At 44.8% G+C, this 15,408-nt stretch overlaps 1 protein-coding gene across 1 annotated transcript in view; it reads left to right on the top strand.

Moving 5' to 3' along the window:
• Pkd1l3 (polycystin 1 like 3, transient receptor potential channel interacting) overlaps window positions 1-14,633 on the top strand; it is a 52,249-nt gene extending 37,616 nt beyond the window's left edge. Inside the window, exons 22-31 of the mRNA XM_075978018.1 lie at window positions 1,465-1,602; window positions 2,637-2,822; window positions 4,311-4,620; window positions 6,093-6,226; window positions 7,681-7,805; window positions 8,571-8,731; window positions 10,086-10,296; window positions 11,048-11,149; window positions 13,768-13,899; window positions 14,484-14,633. Of these exons, the coding sequence (XP_075834133.1) occupies window positions 1,465-1,602; window positions 2,637-2,822; window positions 4,311-4,620; window positions 6,093-6,226; window positions 7,681-7,805; window positions 8,571-8,731; window positions 10,086-10,296; window positions 11,048-11,149; window positions 13,768-13,899; window positions 14,484-14,594 (1,610 nt within the window). The 3' untranslated portion in view covers window positions 14,595-14,633. The remainder of the gene's footprint in view (window positions 1-1,464; window positions 1,603-2,636; window positions 2,823-4,310; window positions 4,621-6,092; window positions 6,227-7,680; window positions 7,806-8,570; window positions 8,732-10,085; window positions 10,297-11,047; window positions 11,150-13,767; window positions 13,900-14,483) is intronic.
• The last annotated feature ends 775 nt before the right edge of the window (window positions 14,634-15,408 follow it).

Below are 15,408 nucleotides of genomic sequence, written 5' to 3'. Positions count from 1 at the left end.
CGTTGAGCCAAAACTGCAAAATGAAAAAATGCTAGCACAATGCTATTCATGTGTTGGCTAGAGCGTATGTGTGCATCTCCTATAAATCCCCTATAAATCTCTAAAACTCAGAAAAGGGTTCCCTCTCTGAGGGAAGGAAGGGGTACGACAAGGAGGAGAATGTGATGGACATGAAGCTAGCAACCACTCGCTTAAGCTAAAGGCTAGGCATTCCAATCCTAGTGAGGTTTTATAAATTAACAATCTCACTTGAAATGTCTTTCTAGTCCTTATTTCATTTCTTTTGTTTCGTTTTGCTGTTTGTTTGTTTGTTTTGAGACAGGGTTTCTCTGTTGTTTTTGGTTCCTGTCCTGGAACTAGCTCTTGTAGGTCAGACTGACCTCGAACTCACAGAGATCTGCCTGCCTCTACCTCCCAAATGCTGGGATTAAAGGTGTGCACCACCACCACTGGGCGTCATTTTTTATGCATTTGAGCTATTCTCTTTATGTGAAGTGACTTCTTTTTCAAAGTTCTTGTCCATCTGAATATTTATGACCTGCCCTTAAGACAAATGTTGTGTGGGGTGTATCTCAGGGTAAGAGTGCTTGCTGGCATACAAAAGGCCCTAAGGTGTGAGTCCCAGCACTGAGAAGAAACGTCAAATGCCAATTCCTCTGTGATGCCATCTCCAAACTTTCTTTGGAGAAGTTTTGTTTATTTTCCAATGATTGTATCATACTTGGCACAGGCATGCTGGTGACGTCTTTGACTTCCCTTCTCTCTGTCTCTTTCCCTACCTCTGTCTCTAACCTCCCCTTTCGCTTATAAATCTATATGTTCTTCTGCTCCGTATAGTCTTTAAGGCAGACCATTGTCCCCTCCTGGATCCTTCAGAAGAGCTCAGTGTTGGGCCCTTTCCTGAATCTGCATTGAGTAGAAGTCCAGGTGATTTCCACCCATGCTAGACTTGAGAACAGTGTTCCCCAAGCGCACTCCACTGAGTGGGAGCAGGTCTCTAGTCTAAGACAGAAGAAGACAGCAAATTCCTTTATGCCCATTGAATCTAACTTTTAAGATGAAAAGGCTAGGGATGTGCTCAGTAGAAATGCGAGGCCAGCCTGGGCTACTTCTGAGAACAAAGGCATTGCCAGGAAGGAGAACACACTAGGGTTGTTGTTTGGTATGGTACCATGATTCATGCGTGTTAGATGAGCACTCGACAGCTACCATACTGGTGCTGAATTTCATTTTTCTAGTAACCAGTTTCTATCGTCTTCTACAAGTTTGGTCCCCAATGGGTTGGAATTTTAAGAAGGCAAACCCAGGCCTCTCCCCCATAGATGGAGAGGTACTGCTTAGATATAATTTTCTCTGTCCCTCCAGCATTCAAACGGAGATGCCTGCAACAGATGCTCAACAAACAGTTGGCAGCCATGTAATGAAATATAACATTTCTTTGGCCTATATTTCAATATTTGACAGCGAAGTGTTCCTCATCGGCTCCTGGTTTGAGAGACAAGAACAATCCCATCTATACGGCCCCAGCAGTGACCAGCTCTGCCAGGCACCCAGGAAGAGCCTGGAAGAAGCAGCTCTTCAAGCTGACTGGCGGTAGCCTGAGTATGAAGGGGTGGCGGCAGCAAGCACCTCTGTACACACTGTCGAGGGCAGGGTGGGGACAATAAGATGGAAAATGGGGGAGGGCAGAAAAGTGTCTTTGAAAATGAAATTTAGCCGTTTGTGGTGGTGCACACCGGTAGGATTTGCTGAAGGAGGCAGAAGCAGGAGGAACACGAGTTTGAGGCCAGCCTGGGCTACACATTTTTTTAAAAAATGAAATTTAGCATTCCAGCGACTGAGGTGAAGTGATCCACGGAAGAACCCTGAGCTTCCAGTCCTCAGGTTTTTCTGAGGTGGTACAAAGGGGAAAACAATACCCAGTTTGTGTACTCCCTGGAGTGGGGGTGAAATTGCTTTGGAAAACGGTTCTCCTAAATGCTGGGTTTGACGTACTTAGCACACAACTGGATTCCCTGGACAAGAGAACAGAAAGCAGCAACTTTCTTGTTCTTTTCTTTTCTTTTTTCATGCCTTTCCCTTCTGAAGCCAGAATGTGAAAGAGCACTTACCTCTGAGAGTCCAAATGCAGTATGCTTCTGGGGGATGTCTCTTGAGTTAAATTTCTGATTATTGGCAGGACGATTCTGAAAAATGAAAAATATATAATATTTCTGTATATACACATATGTGTATATTATGTCATACAGATGTATGAATATATTACTCAGTGTGTGTTGTGTGTGTGCATGCATACACATTGGGTTGCCTATTTCAACTGCTAGGGGTTTTTTTTTTGTTTTGAGGGGATTGGTTTTTTTTTGGTTTTTTTTTTTTTTTTTGGCTTTTTTGATACAGGGTCTCACTATGTAGCTCTGGTTGTCCTGGAACTCACTATGTAGACCAGGCTGGCCTCAAACTCACAGAGACCCACCTGCCTCTGCCTCCCGAGTGCTGGGGTTAAAGGTGTGTCACTATGTCCCGCTCCAGTTTGACTGTTTTTGACCTGCAAGAGTATTTAGGTGTAAGAAAGATAGGAAAGGTTTAGATTTCTAAAGCAACTGCTCAGATAGGATTTTTTTTTGTTTGTGAACTAGTCCAGATCCTCTTTCTGGGCCTGCTGATGGCTACCGTCTACTCCGCCAGGGACTCCAGTCAGTTCCTCCTCCATCAGGCTATCTCGAAGAGGTTTTCCCACCGCTTCTCCGAAATCAAACTTCTGAAGGATTTCTACCCCTGGGCCAACCACACCCTCCTTCCCAACCTTTACGGGGATTATAGCGGTAAGGACCATGGGCAGCTGGGAGGTGCGATTAGCTCTCTCTCCTGAAACCCGTACTATAACCCATGGAAAACCAGAGAAAGATCAGCTGGCTTCTCGGTGTGGCTGCACCTCTGTGGACACTGCAAAGTCCCTGGACTCCACCTGAGAAGCTTCAGTTAATGACTCATGGTGACCGGTGGCATCCTCTTCCGACCTCGGGCACCAAACCTGCATGTAGTGCACACACGTGCATACAGGCAGCACACTCAAACTTATTAAGTCTAAAATAAGTATTTCCAACAGATGTGTTGGTTCGTGATGTCTGAAATCCCGGTAGTTGGGAAGTAGAGGCCAGCCTGGGCTACATAGTGAGGCTATCTCAAAACAAAAGAAAAGAAACAAGGGCTTGGGATGTAGAGTAGTGGTCAATCACCAGCACTGAAAAACAAATGTTTCCAGATTGTTTTTATTGTGTCAATAACTAATCCTATTAGCAAAGCATCAGAGCTGCCCACATCGTCCCCGCACAGTGGAAGCATTTCCAACATGCACAAGGGGCCCTGGAGCAGCAGCAGGCTTTGCCGCCTTCACTCAAGAGAATCATCAGTTAGAGCTAAACCGGGGCGCTGGGTCCCACCTTCATAAAGGCAGCCCTTTCTCCATCCTTCATCTTCTCTGTATCTTTAAATCATAAAGCTGTGATCCCCCTGCTCAAAATCTCCCAACAAGGACATTCAGAATAAAGTGTTGAATCCCCCCAGAGTTGTCAGGAACTGCTGCATCCAGCCCTAGCTACATGAAGAGTCACCTCATCTCTCCTCCTCTCACGGATGCTCCTGTCACTCTCACTAAATACATCAGTCATGCCATCACCACCTTGAGAACTTGCTGCTCCCCTGCTGGAATCTACATGGTGCTTCAGACTCTGTCAGGGTCTCTCCCACACCGCTCCACCAGAGACTCTTTTCCCTGTCAGCCTAACAGCACTGCCGCTCCTCACAAAACACGGCCTCCTCACACCTGAACGCCCTGTGTTACCTGTCCTTCTTGTCCCTCATCTGTGAGCTCTCGGAGGGTGCAGATGCCCTTAGAACGGCTTGGTTTGTGTCAGCACAGAAAGTGTGCTCTTGAGGAAGGAATGGAGGTCGATTTTTCCATCTTTTGTTAGGTTTAGCTTCGGTGTTGCTGTTTAAAGAAGGTGTTTTATTTCTGCACCTATTGTAAGTGGTATGGCAAGATGAATACTATTGTTTGGTGCCGAGTAGCTCCAATAAATTATAATTTTTAAGTTAATAGATTTCCCGTTGATCCTCTTAATTTATCTAGATAATGCATATCATTCAGAAATAGTTACACAGTTTCATTTATTATATATTTTTCTTTTTGTCTGACTGCATTAGCTCATGTCCCTAAGTGTTTTCAAAATTGCCAAGGAAGTGTGTATGGGTTGTCTCATTCAGTTAGCAGCAAGGCAGCTTTTTAATTGATCATTTTACTTTCTCACTAGGATTTATTACTGATGGGAATTCCTTTCTTCTGGGCAATGTTCTGCTTCGCCAGATTCGCATTCCTAATAGCACACTCTTCCCAGTATCTCTCCACGAACCAGAGAACTCACAGCCCCAGCATCAGGAGGACAGAGAGAACTATGGGGTCGACTGGGCCCCCCCTGATACAAACATCACAGAAACTGACAGTATTTGGCATTATCAGAATCAGGAGCTCCTGGGAGGCTATCCCATCCAGGGAGAGTTCGCCACTTACTCGGGAGGAGGATACGTTGTGAAGCTTGGGAGAAACGCCAGTGCCGCAGCCAGGTGAGTCTGTGCCCTGCCTGAACAAGAGGCCCATCTCAGGACAGCTGGGCATCTGGGCCCAGCTGAGACATTCCAACAGCCATTGTAAGGCTTCTGTACTGTCTCCGGTACATACATGCGCACACTTCTATTTTACACTTCTAAGAAAATATACCATGTATTTATTATTATTATTATTATTATTTTGTGTGTGTTGGTATTTTGTTTGCATGTATGTCTGTTCATCAAATGTGTGTAGTGCCCTCAGAGGCCAGAAGAGTGCATCGGATGCCCCAAGACTGGAGTTACAGATTGTTGTAAGCTGCCATGTGGCTGCTAGGAATTGACCCTGGGTCCTCCGGAAGAGCAGCTTGTGCTCTTAACCACCCCAGCCCCTGGAACTAAAGCTTTAAATTTAAAAATTTCCTGGTCCACTTCGAGTTATAAATATGTTTTGGCAATTTGAAAAGAAAAGAAAAGACCATTTTGAATCTGAAAAGAGATTTTCGTTTCAATTCTAGGGGTGGCTGAACTCAGGTGGTTCTACCTTAGCCACACTGTAGTCTTCAGATATCAATGGGAACATTACCCTTTGTGAACCATGATGTGAAACATCATCCCACACTTCGAACGCCCGAACTAAACTGCCAAGGATTTGCAGAGTGATTTGATCCAGGAATCCTGAGAGTCTTTGCCATTGTGAATGAAAAAGTCTAAATTAAAATAATTGTTTTCTGGGGGGGCTGGAGAGATGGCTCAGAGATTAAGAGCATTGCCTGCTCTTCCAAAGGTCCTGAGTTCAATTCCCAGCAACCACAAGGCGGCTCACAACCATCTCTTTTGGCCTGCAGGCATACACACAGACAGAATATTGTATACATAATATATAAATAAATATTAAAAAATAATAATTGTTTTCTGACCAGGCAAGATGGCTCAGCAGGTAAAGATGCTTGCCACTAAGCCTGATGACCTGAGACAAAACCCACGTGACAGGAGAGAATTTCTGACCTCTATAGGATCACCATGATACACACACCCCAAGAAATGTCACAAAATTTTTAAATAAAACTTGCTTCCAAGCTATAGCAGCAAGGAACTGCTCTAAGACAATGTCAATCAAGTAATGGCGTTTATACCTCCATGGTTCTTTCACCTCTTGGTATTGGATAGGTGTTGGTATGGAGTATTTAAAGTTTCAAATAGTAGTTGACGGAGTTCATGTAATTAATCCTGCCTTACAGATCAAATGCCAGACAGGGTCGCCCGAGTCTCTAACCTTGGTGTGTACGCACCTGTGAACATCTTGTGTCTTAGTGTACCATCAAGTCACCACCGCGAGAATTTGGGTGTTACAGGTCATGAGGTCTTTTGTAGGAGCACTAGGTCAAGGAATGTGGCTTCTCGTGTGGTCTGTAACAGCACTAGGGTACTGTCCTCCATTTCAACACTGGGTGGAGAGAGTAGCTGCCTCTGTTTCCCCGTGTGTCCAGAGTTCTGCGGCACCTGGAACAGAGGCGATGGCTGGATCACGGCACCAAAGTCCTCTTCGTGGAGCTCACAGTCTTCAATGCTAACGTGAACCTGCTGTGTGCGGTGACCCTCATTTTGGAATCCAACAGTGTGGGTATGGGGCCTCCTCTCCTTGCTCTGCAAGCTGGCCATCTCAGGACCAGGCCTCCTTTACTGATCATTTACCATTTTTTCAAGTGAATTTAATTAGAATGATTACTCAGAAATATGATTTTTTTAAAAGGCAAATAGTTCAACTAACAGCCTGTCTATATCCTACTCCCCAGAGGCTATTTTTAGTTTTAACTGGTATTCAACTTTCAATTTTTTATTCTTTTATTTGATTTTTTTGAGACAGGCTCTCTCTATATTGCCCTAACTCTTCTAGAACTTTCTATGTAGACAAGACTGTCCTCAAACTCAGAGAGAGCTGTCTGCCTCTGCCTCCCAAGTGCTGGGATTAAAAGTATGGATCACCATGCTGGGCTTTCCAATTTTTTAAAGTGATGTATATTCATGGATTTTTAGTTTTGTTCCTTTATCTATGAAGAAGATTTAGCTTTTAAGCTCCTATACATCCCTAACATGAGCACACCTTTCCTCTCCCATCGCTTTCTTTCCTGTCTTCAGTTTTGAGCTTCCGCCACTGTCACGGTGGCATCTCACAGATGGTTACACACTAACTGGTACCTCCCTTTACAGGCCGTCTGCCTCGCCCCATCTCCCTTCCTCCTGTCTTCCCTGCCCTAGAACTGACTGACAAGTGGTCTGCCATTAACCACTGTGTATTGTTTCTAACGGGGAACTTTTCCCTCCCAGCCCAGCAGAACAAGCAGCTTCTCATCCTTCCCTCTGACTCAGTAGTTTTCCACCTTCCTAACGCTGCAACCCTTGGGTTAATGCATAACTATTCATAACCATAATTTCGCCACTGCCAATAAATCATAATGTAGTGAGAACCACTGTTCAAAATGAACCTGAAGGCTTCCTGGGGTTCTTTAAAAGGTTTTGTTTAGCCGCCAAAGAAATGGGGCGGGGCAGTGGAGCTTAAATCTTGAGATTTAGCTGCACAAAGTAAGAAAATTTTGTTCCTAAATGTACTTTCTGCTTACCAGGGGTACGTGGCAGTTCCAGTGTTCCGGGGCTGGTGCACAGAATTATGGGAGTTTATAAAACCATAAATCTTCACATTCTCACTGTCCTTTTTGACTGCATCTGAAACCTTGCAGCCCCTCTGCATAGAAGCGTCTCCACATTCATGGGATGTGGGTAGTTTCCGTTCTCATGCCTGCAGCCACTCTGAGATGAAAAGAGGAACGCCTGTTGTCAATGGCCTGTCCCGTTAGCTGAGATCAACCATATGTATTCTTTGTCTCTCCCGACTTCAGTGAAACTGGCGCTTCTCCAGTAGCTTGCCCATGGTTCATATAAAGTTCTGGGCAGTTCTGCAGGAAAGACTAAGTGGGGCGTGGAGGCTGGAGTGTTTGAACCCAACGGCAGGTGGAGCTGTGCCGCTCTGTGCCAAGGAGAAAAGCTTAGACTCTTGACCCCAGCTGTTCTTCTTACCAGGGACTTTCTTCACCTCTCTACGCCTCGACAGTCTGACTTCCCTCCAGTCATCCGAGAGGAGTTTTGCTTGGATTATCACACAAGTCAGCTACTACCTGCTTGTCTGTTACTACACCTTCATACAGGTGAGCCTATGTCAGACAGTCGCCAGGCGAACCCTCTCTGGCAGGATCCACGTCACGTGGTGCTACATTACTGTGGTTGTCTCAGTCCTTCTTCAGGGCCTGGTTTCAGAGGTTAACAGATTTCCACCAAGTAGAATAGCTCATTCAATTATGTTCAAAGAATGCGTCAATTTTTATATGTAGTTTTTTATCAAAATATTTATTTTGTGTATATTTTGCCTGCATGTATCTATGTATGTGTGTATGTATGTGCACCACATGCCCATGGAATTCAGGTGTTGGCTCCCCTGGAACTGAAGTTACAAATGGTTGCCAACTACAATATGAGTATAGGGAATTGAACTCAGGTCCTCTACAAAAACAACCAGTGCTCTAAACCACTGAGCCATCTCTCCAGGCCCTAGAGGGCCTGTTTCTTAACCTTTATATAAAGTAATGTTAAGAAAATATGCTGGGCAAAAAGAACTAAATAAGGAATTATTGTAAATAGTATTTTATTGTCAGGCTTAATAGACGGGATCTTTAAAGCTTGTAAATTAGCTAGGTACACACAATTGTCTTATCATCTCCAAGAATGATTATGTCTGATAAAAGCTTCATTAGCAACCACCTTTCCTGTTATCAGTATCTGAGTGACTGCAGAGCTGTCCCACATCCAGAGCCCATGTGCTTTGCCTACCGAAGTCCCGCTGGCCAGACTACTTTCTTAGGGACAGTCCCGGCTAATTGTCCAGACAACGGTGGTGACTCTGCTGTGTTCCTTAGGGCTGTCGGCTGAAACGGCAGAGGTGGAAGTTCCTCACTAGGAAAAGAAACCTTCTGGACACGAGTATAATCCTCATTAGCTTCAGCATTTTGGGGCTCAACATCCAGAGCCTTTCTCTCCTTCATAAAAACATGCTGCAATATCGCCGTGACCGGGACAGGTAAGGGACCTGAGGCACACGGGCACGGCACCCCATGCTAAGGCTTCCTTCTCTTCCACTTCCCCACCGGATCTGCTGTATTTGGATAAGGAAAGTTAAACTAGAACTTGGACTTGTGCTCACAGCAGAAAAAAACACTAGCCAGGCGGTGGTGGCGCACGCCTTTAATCCTAGCGCTCAGGAGGTAGAGGCAGGTAGATCTCTGTGGGTTCGAGGCCAGCCTGGTCCACAAGAGCTAGTTCCAGAACAGGCTCCAAAGCTACAGAGAAACCCTGTCTCGGAAAAAAAAAGATATTTGCCATTTGCACTAGTCCTGCCGAGAGGCTCTGTGGCACTCAGGTGTCTGTAGAAGATAATGCACTTAAGTTTCAGAGCAAGGGCTTGGAACTGGGGATGCATAAAGCCCAAGATGAAATAAATACCACCCTTAAAAAAGGATACAAACCCAGAGCAAGACACAGCTTCCCAACAAGAAGTGGCTATTTTCAGGCATTTTCCCCTATTACCCTTATCAGGCTTTTTGAGCACTTTTAGATCAAGTATTTCCACAGCTAAGGGCCTGAGACCTAAAACCTTTCCGAAGCACTGTCCCAAGTAACAGTGTTGAACTGTCTACACTGGGATAATGGTCTGTGTAGCCTAAAAGGTTGTGCCAGCTGAGCTCCAGGCTGCTGTGTGGCACTGCCTAGGCCAGAGGTTCTCAATCTTCCTAATGCTGTGACCCTTTAGTACAGTTCCTCATGCTGTGGTGACCCCCCAGCCATAACGTCATTTTCATCACTACTTTCTAACTAGTTTTGCTGTTTTGAATTGTACTGTAAATATTTTGGAGATAGAGAGGTTTGCCAAAGGGGTCATGACCCACAGGTTGAGAACCACTGGCTGAGGCCTTAGGCAACAAAAGATGTGGTTGCCAGCTTGCTTATAGATACAGGAGTCTCTCCAAGTAAACTGGTTGCTGTGGCATAAGATTCTGTACTTTACACAACAGAACTGAACTGGGGGGCAAATCTCTCACCCCTTCTTACTCAGGACATGACAGCTCACCAGTGTCTCTCTACTGTCAGAGAACACAGCACTGGCAGAAACAGACCAGGATGAGGGCACGTCTCCTTAGGCTAACTCTCCTTTTGAGGTTCAGCGCTGACAAATGTGGAGGCTGGGAAGAAATCAGCTAGGAGCTGCCTTGGAAGGCTTTTCAGGATAGCTCCCAGCTGAGGGGCTATGCTGGAAAGCAGTTCGCTGCACTGGGTGTCTGACCTAGCAGAAGGAACTCAGCCGTGAACCTTCTGCAGAGGAAGCCCCGGTGATGGCGGCTCCTGCCTCGGGCTGAGTCGGCTTCCCATGGTTACAGGTTCATCAGTTTCTACGAGGCACTAAAAGTGAACTCAGCTGTCACTCACCTCATGGGCTTCCTGGTTCTGTTGGCAACTGTGCAGCTGTGGGACATACTGCGACACAATGCCCAGTTCCAGCTCATCAGCAAGACGCTGAACAAGGCCTGGGATGAAGTGGTTGGCTTTATACTGCTCATCGTGACCCTGCTGAGCAGCTATGCCATGACTGTAAGCCCCAAAGCCCAGCATCTTCCCCAAGTGCAGAGTCCTGTCTGTGCCCTCAGAAAACATCACTGTACATAAAACCATCAGGTTAGCAGTGGGTTTTTAGAGAAAAGGTCAGATGGGAAAGCTGGATTTAGTCATATTCCATATTTAATGTCTTTTTTTAAAGAAATTTTTTGGCCAGGCGGTTGGGGGCACACCTTTAATCCCAGAACTTGGGAGGCAATGGCAGGTGGATCTTTGCGAGTGTGAGGTCAGTCTGGTCTATAAAGCAAGTTCCAAGTTCCAGAACAGCCAGGACTACACAGAGAAACCCTGTCTCAGGGGGAAAAAAGGAATTTTTAAAACATTTTTTAAGATTTATTTATTTCTATTTTATGTGCATTGGTGTTTTTGTCTGCATGTATGTCTGTGTGAGGGTCTCAGATCCCCTGGAGATGGAGTTACAGATAGTTGTGAACTGCCATGTGGGTGCTGGAATTGAACCTGGGTCCATCTGGAAGAAAAGCCAGCGCTCTTAACCACTGAGCCATCTTTGGCTCAGTATTAAAGACAGCCCCTGTATTTAATGTCTTAAACCCAGATGTTTGTGATGTCTCTAAGATACAAACAAAGCAACATCAGCTGTAATATGAAGATCAGGTAAATTTTGCAGTCACAGTGACTTGAATGGCCACGTGGAATTTCCATTGCTTCTGTTAGGCACCTCAGGGCAGAAATGCTATTACCACTGACTGGCCTTTCTCCTGTTCAGTTCAATCTGCTGTTTGGATGGAGCATCTCTGACTACCAGAGTTTCTTCAGCTCCACAGTGACTGTTGTTGGCCTCCTGATGGGAATTTCTAGCCACAAGGAGGTAAGATAAATGATAGACAGACAGACAGACAGATATAAAGCAGAAGCAGCCTCTTTTCCTTTCAGATTCATGTTTGGTTTAGCAGCTTTAACTAGTGGGATGGGATGGTCGCGTGTTAAGCAAGTTCTCACTGCACAGTCTAAGAACCTACACCCTTTGCCTGTGCACGACACCACAGTACTCACCAGCTGTTGCTTCCTAAGCATTTGTGCCCCTCCCCTCCTCCGCTTTCCCCGCACCCTCAATCCACTGCCAAGGACACCTGGCCAGAATAGCACAAACTGCTGATGCACTCAAAGGTCCTCTGAAACTGTATGACGGAAGTAACCAAAGGTAGTGCAGGAAAAAACACATTAGATCTTTTTACAGTTAACACATGTTGTGGAGTATTATTTTAAGATGTGTTACATTCATGTACGCTGTGGAATATTTGTTCAATGAGGCAAAGATGTGTTGCATTCTTTTATGTTGCATTTGTTAAACTCTGTGAAGCTGTGTTACTTTGCCTGTCTAAAACACCTGATGGATCTAAAAAGAGCTGAATGGCCAATAGCAAGGCAGGAGAGAGATAGGTGGGGCTACCAGGCAGAGAGAATAAAATAGGAGATATCTTGAAAAAGAGAGCAAGGAACAAGGAAAGGAGGAGAGGAAGACACCAGGGGCTAGCCATCCAGTCAGCCATGGAGTAAGAAGGAAACAAAGACATATAGAATAAAGAAAGGTAAAAAGCCCAGAGGCAAAATATGGAAGAGAAATAGGATAATTTAAGAAGACATGGCTAGAAACAAGCCAAGCTAACACCAGGCATTCATAAATAAGTCTCGGTGTATTTATTTGGGAGCTGGGTGGCAGGCCCCCAAAGAGTAAAAAACCAAACTACACATCCATCTTGTTGAATTTACTCCTCCCTGGCCCATATAAATCCTTGTCTTCCTGTATTACATTGAGGACAAGGTCCTTCACAAAAAATTACATTTCAGTTAGGTACACTGGTTACATTAAAATAATTATTAAAAAGGCACACAGTACCATAAGTATAATTTCACACAGAATTAAATAAATGAGCAAAGTGAAGGGGAAACTTCAAATAGGCATCTTATGAGGAGTTGGGTCCTAACACTGAAGGGCTTATGTGACCAGGAAATTAGTGGAACGAGTGACACTTGTACAATTAATCACTCTGATGAGCCCTTGTCTTAGTCAGGGTTTCTGTGGCTGTGTTCAAACACCTTGAACAAAAGCAACTTGGGAGGGAAGGATTTACTTGGCTTTTATACCCTCACAGTCCAGTGACGGAGGCCAAGAACTCAAGCCCTGCAGGAACCTGGGGGAAGGTGATACAGAGGCCATGGTTTTGCTCAGCCTTTCTTAAAGAACCCAGGGCCACCTGCCCAGAGTGGTACCACCCACAATGGGCTAGGCCATCCCTCATCAATCACTAATTAAAAAAAACATCAATCTGACCAATGACTTTGGAATGAACCCTTGCAGGTAAAGATATCTGGACAAAAAGATATACTGTGTGACTCACTGTCACACTACAGCTTCTACGTCAAGATGGGCGATGGCAAGGGCTGAGGACAGATACGAAGGGATGGGGAGATGAAGGGTATGGAGATGCATGATGTGAAAGAATAAATAGAAATAAAGCTGAAAACGCTCTCTAGACTTCCCCACAGCCTAATCTATGAACACATCTTCTCCTCTTGGATGATTAGTGTTTTGTGGGTCAAGCTGACATAAAGCTAGCAAGCACACCAGTGATTCAAAGGTTACTGATTAGGTAAGTTAAATCAACAGTTTTTTTCCCAAGAAAAGATGCAACTGCTACTTGCTATACTCGTAATGGTTGTAGCTGCATTCACAATTCATTGGTTAACAGGCCATAGTAGCAACAATCAATAGCCCAACAGCAAAGGGCGGGGGTGGGGTGGGCAACAGCATTTGTTAAAAAGAACACCTTAAAATGATAAGTATAAAGCCGGGTGGTGGCGGCGCACGCCTTTAATCCCAGCACTCAGGAGGCGGAGGCAGGAGGACCTCTGTGAGTTCGAGGCCAGCTTGGTCTACAAGAGCTAGTTCTAGGACACGCTCCAAAGCTACAGGGAAATCCTGTCTCAGAAAAACGGGGAAAACAAACAAACAAAAAAACAAATAAACTAAGTATAGAAACCATCCTCGTAAGACCTAAATTTAGAGATCTATGCAGAAAAGCAAAAGAGGACTTAACTATCAGCACTCACAACCTTCAAGGCCATGATGGGAGGGAGCATATTAAGTCAGTTTCCCTCCTCTTTCCAAAGCCTTGCAAACCCTACCACAGCTACCTCAGCCAAAAGCCAGTTTCATCATCCCTTCCGGTATACATTTATTCTTCCCATATGCATGCTACCCCAAGCTTTTGTGTTCATAGACGTATTTTTTCAGAACTGCCCAAAACATAGCTGGGATTTGAGTCATAATCCTATTATCTGTTTTTTCTTGTAAAAGCTGTGCAATCAAATTTTAACAACCTTATTCATGTTATTTTCCTTTGAATCTTTTTCTCCCCTAGTTTCTTCAGATTCAAATGTGTGCTCAGAAATTGTAAACTCCAAGAGGTCTTACTGTCTTTCCAGGTTATTGCTCTCTACCCAGTCCTCGGCTCCTTTCTGGTCCTCACTAGCATCATCTTGATGGGACTTGTGATCATTAATCTTTTTGTTTCTGCCATTCTCATTGTCTTTGGAAAAGAAAGGAAGGCCCTTGAGGTGAGTAACTGGCCCAGTATGAACAATTAACTGTCATGATTTCCTGTAACTGAAACTTTTAATGATGCTTTAAGACAGTGGTTCTCAACCTTCTTAACGCTGTGACCCTTTAATACAGTTCCTCATGTTGTGGCGACCTCCCCACCGTAAATTTATTTTCGTTGATACTTCATAACTGTAATCTTGTTACTGTTGTGAATCCTAATGTAAATCTCTGTTTCCCAATGATCTTAGGCAACCTGTCACAGGTTCGTTTGATCCCAAAGGGGTTGCGACCCACAGGTTGAGAATCCCGACATTTGGAAACAGAGATAGGAGTCAGAGTTCAAGGCCCCATGACACTACAAACTGGCATAATGCACAGATCAGCACATTCCCTTTAGTGGTCTAAGTTACTTTCTGAGGAAAACAAATTGCCAAGACATAAACAGCTGGTCTTCAACCATTCGTTAGACATTCCTAATATCTGGTGGTAACTGGTCACTATTTACTATATATTTAGGGGTGTTTGGAGTGGCATCTTTGGTACTTTAACCTACAATCGCAGGTCACTTACTTTTCCTTTTTTGTCTTCAAATACTCAGAAAGAAGCTACACTGACAGATATATTACTACAGAAGCTCTCAAGCTTGTTAGGAATCCGCCAGCAGCAGAATCCTTCATCTGAGGAGCATGCTGACAGCACTGGGTATTGACATCCCTGTCTTAAGATGAACGGTCCTAATCTCACTGTTGTGTAGTAATAGGAGCGGCGGGGCTGCGTCCCCAACACCCCAGCCGCCTGCTCGGCTAGCTTATGCCCCGAAATAATTACACAGACACTGTATTCATTTAATCACTGCTTGGCCCTTTAGCTCTGGCCCTTACTGGCTAATTCTGATATACCGATCAACCCATCTCTAATAATCTGTGAGCACCGGTCTTACCGGGAAGATTCTAGGTCGGAGCTTCATCTCGTGTGTCTGCCTGGGAGCGGAGCATGGCGTCTCTCTCTGAGGCATCTGCTCCCCAAAGGAGAGCTGTCAGTCTGAGCTCACTTCCTCTTCCTCTCAGCATTTTGTTCTGTTTACTCCTCCCACCTATCTTCTAACCAATGAAATGGGCCAAGGCAGTTCCTTTATTAGCCAATGACCTTCCTCCATCACTGTTGCTTAGGGTAGCTTGCATTTTACTGCATTACTGATAATACTTTACATCTTATGACAGAAGTAACACTTTGTGTTAGTGAAGAATCCGAATCCCATTGTTTCCAAAATCTTGCTGAGGGACTTCAGCAGTGTAGTAAGGAGAAGGATATCCTAAGGACATAGCACAATCCAGCCACCCTGCCAACCAACAGGTAATAGAATGCTCACCACTCATACCAAGAGTGAGCACAACTGCAGTTTACCTAAAATAGAGCTCAAACCCAGAGATTGAAATGAGCCCAACAGCCCCTGACACCTGTCCTAAGGGACAGGAAAGTGAAGGCTGGATCTGGCTTATATACTGATATGGATCACCTGGTAA

The sequence above is a fragment of the Microtus pennsylvanicus genome, chromosome 6 (genome assembly GCF_037038515.1).
Source record: "Microtus pennsylvanicus isolate mMicPen1 chromosome 6, mMicPen1.hap1, whole genome shotgun sequence".
Taxonomy (NCBI): domain Eukaryota; kingdom Metazoa; phylum Chordata; class Mammalia; order Rodentia; family Cricetidae; genus Microtus; species Microtus pennsylvanicus.
This window is presented reverse-complemented; position numbering and strand designations above follow the sequence as displayed.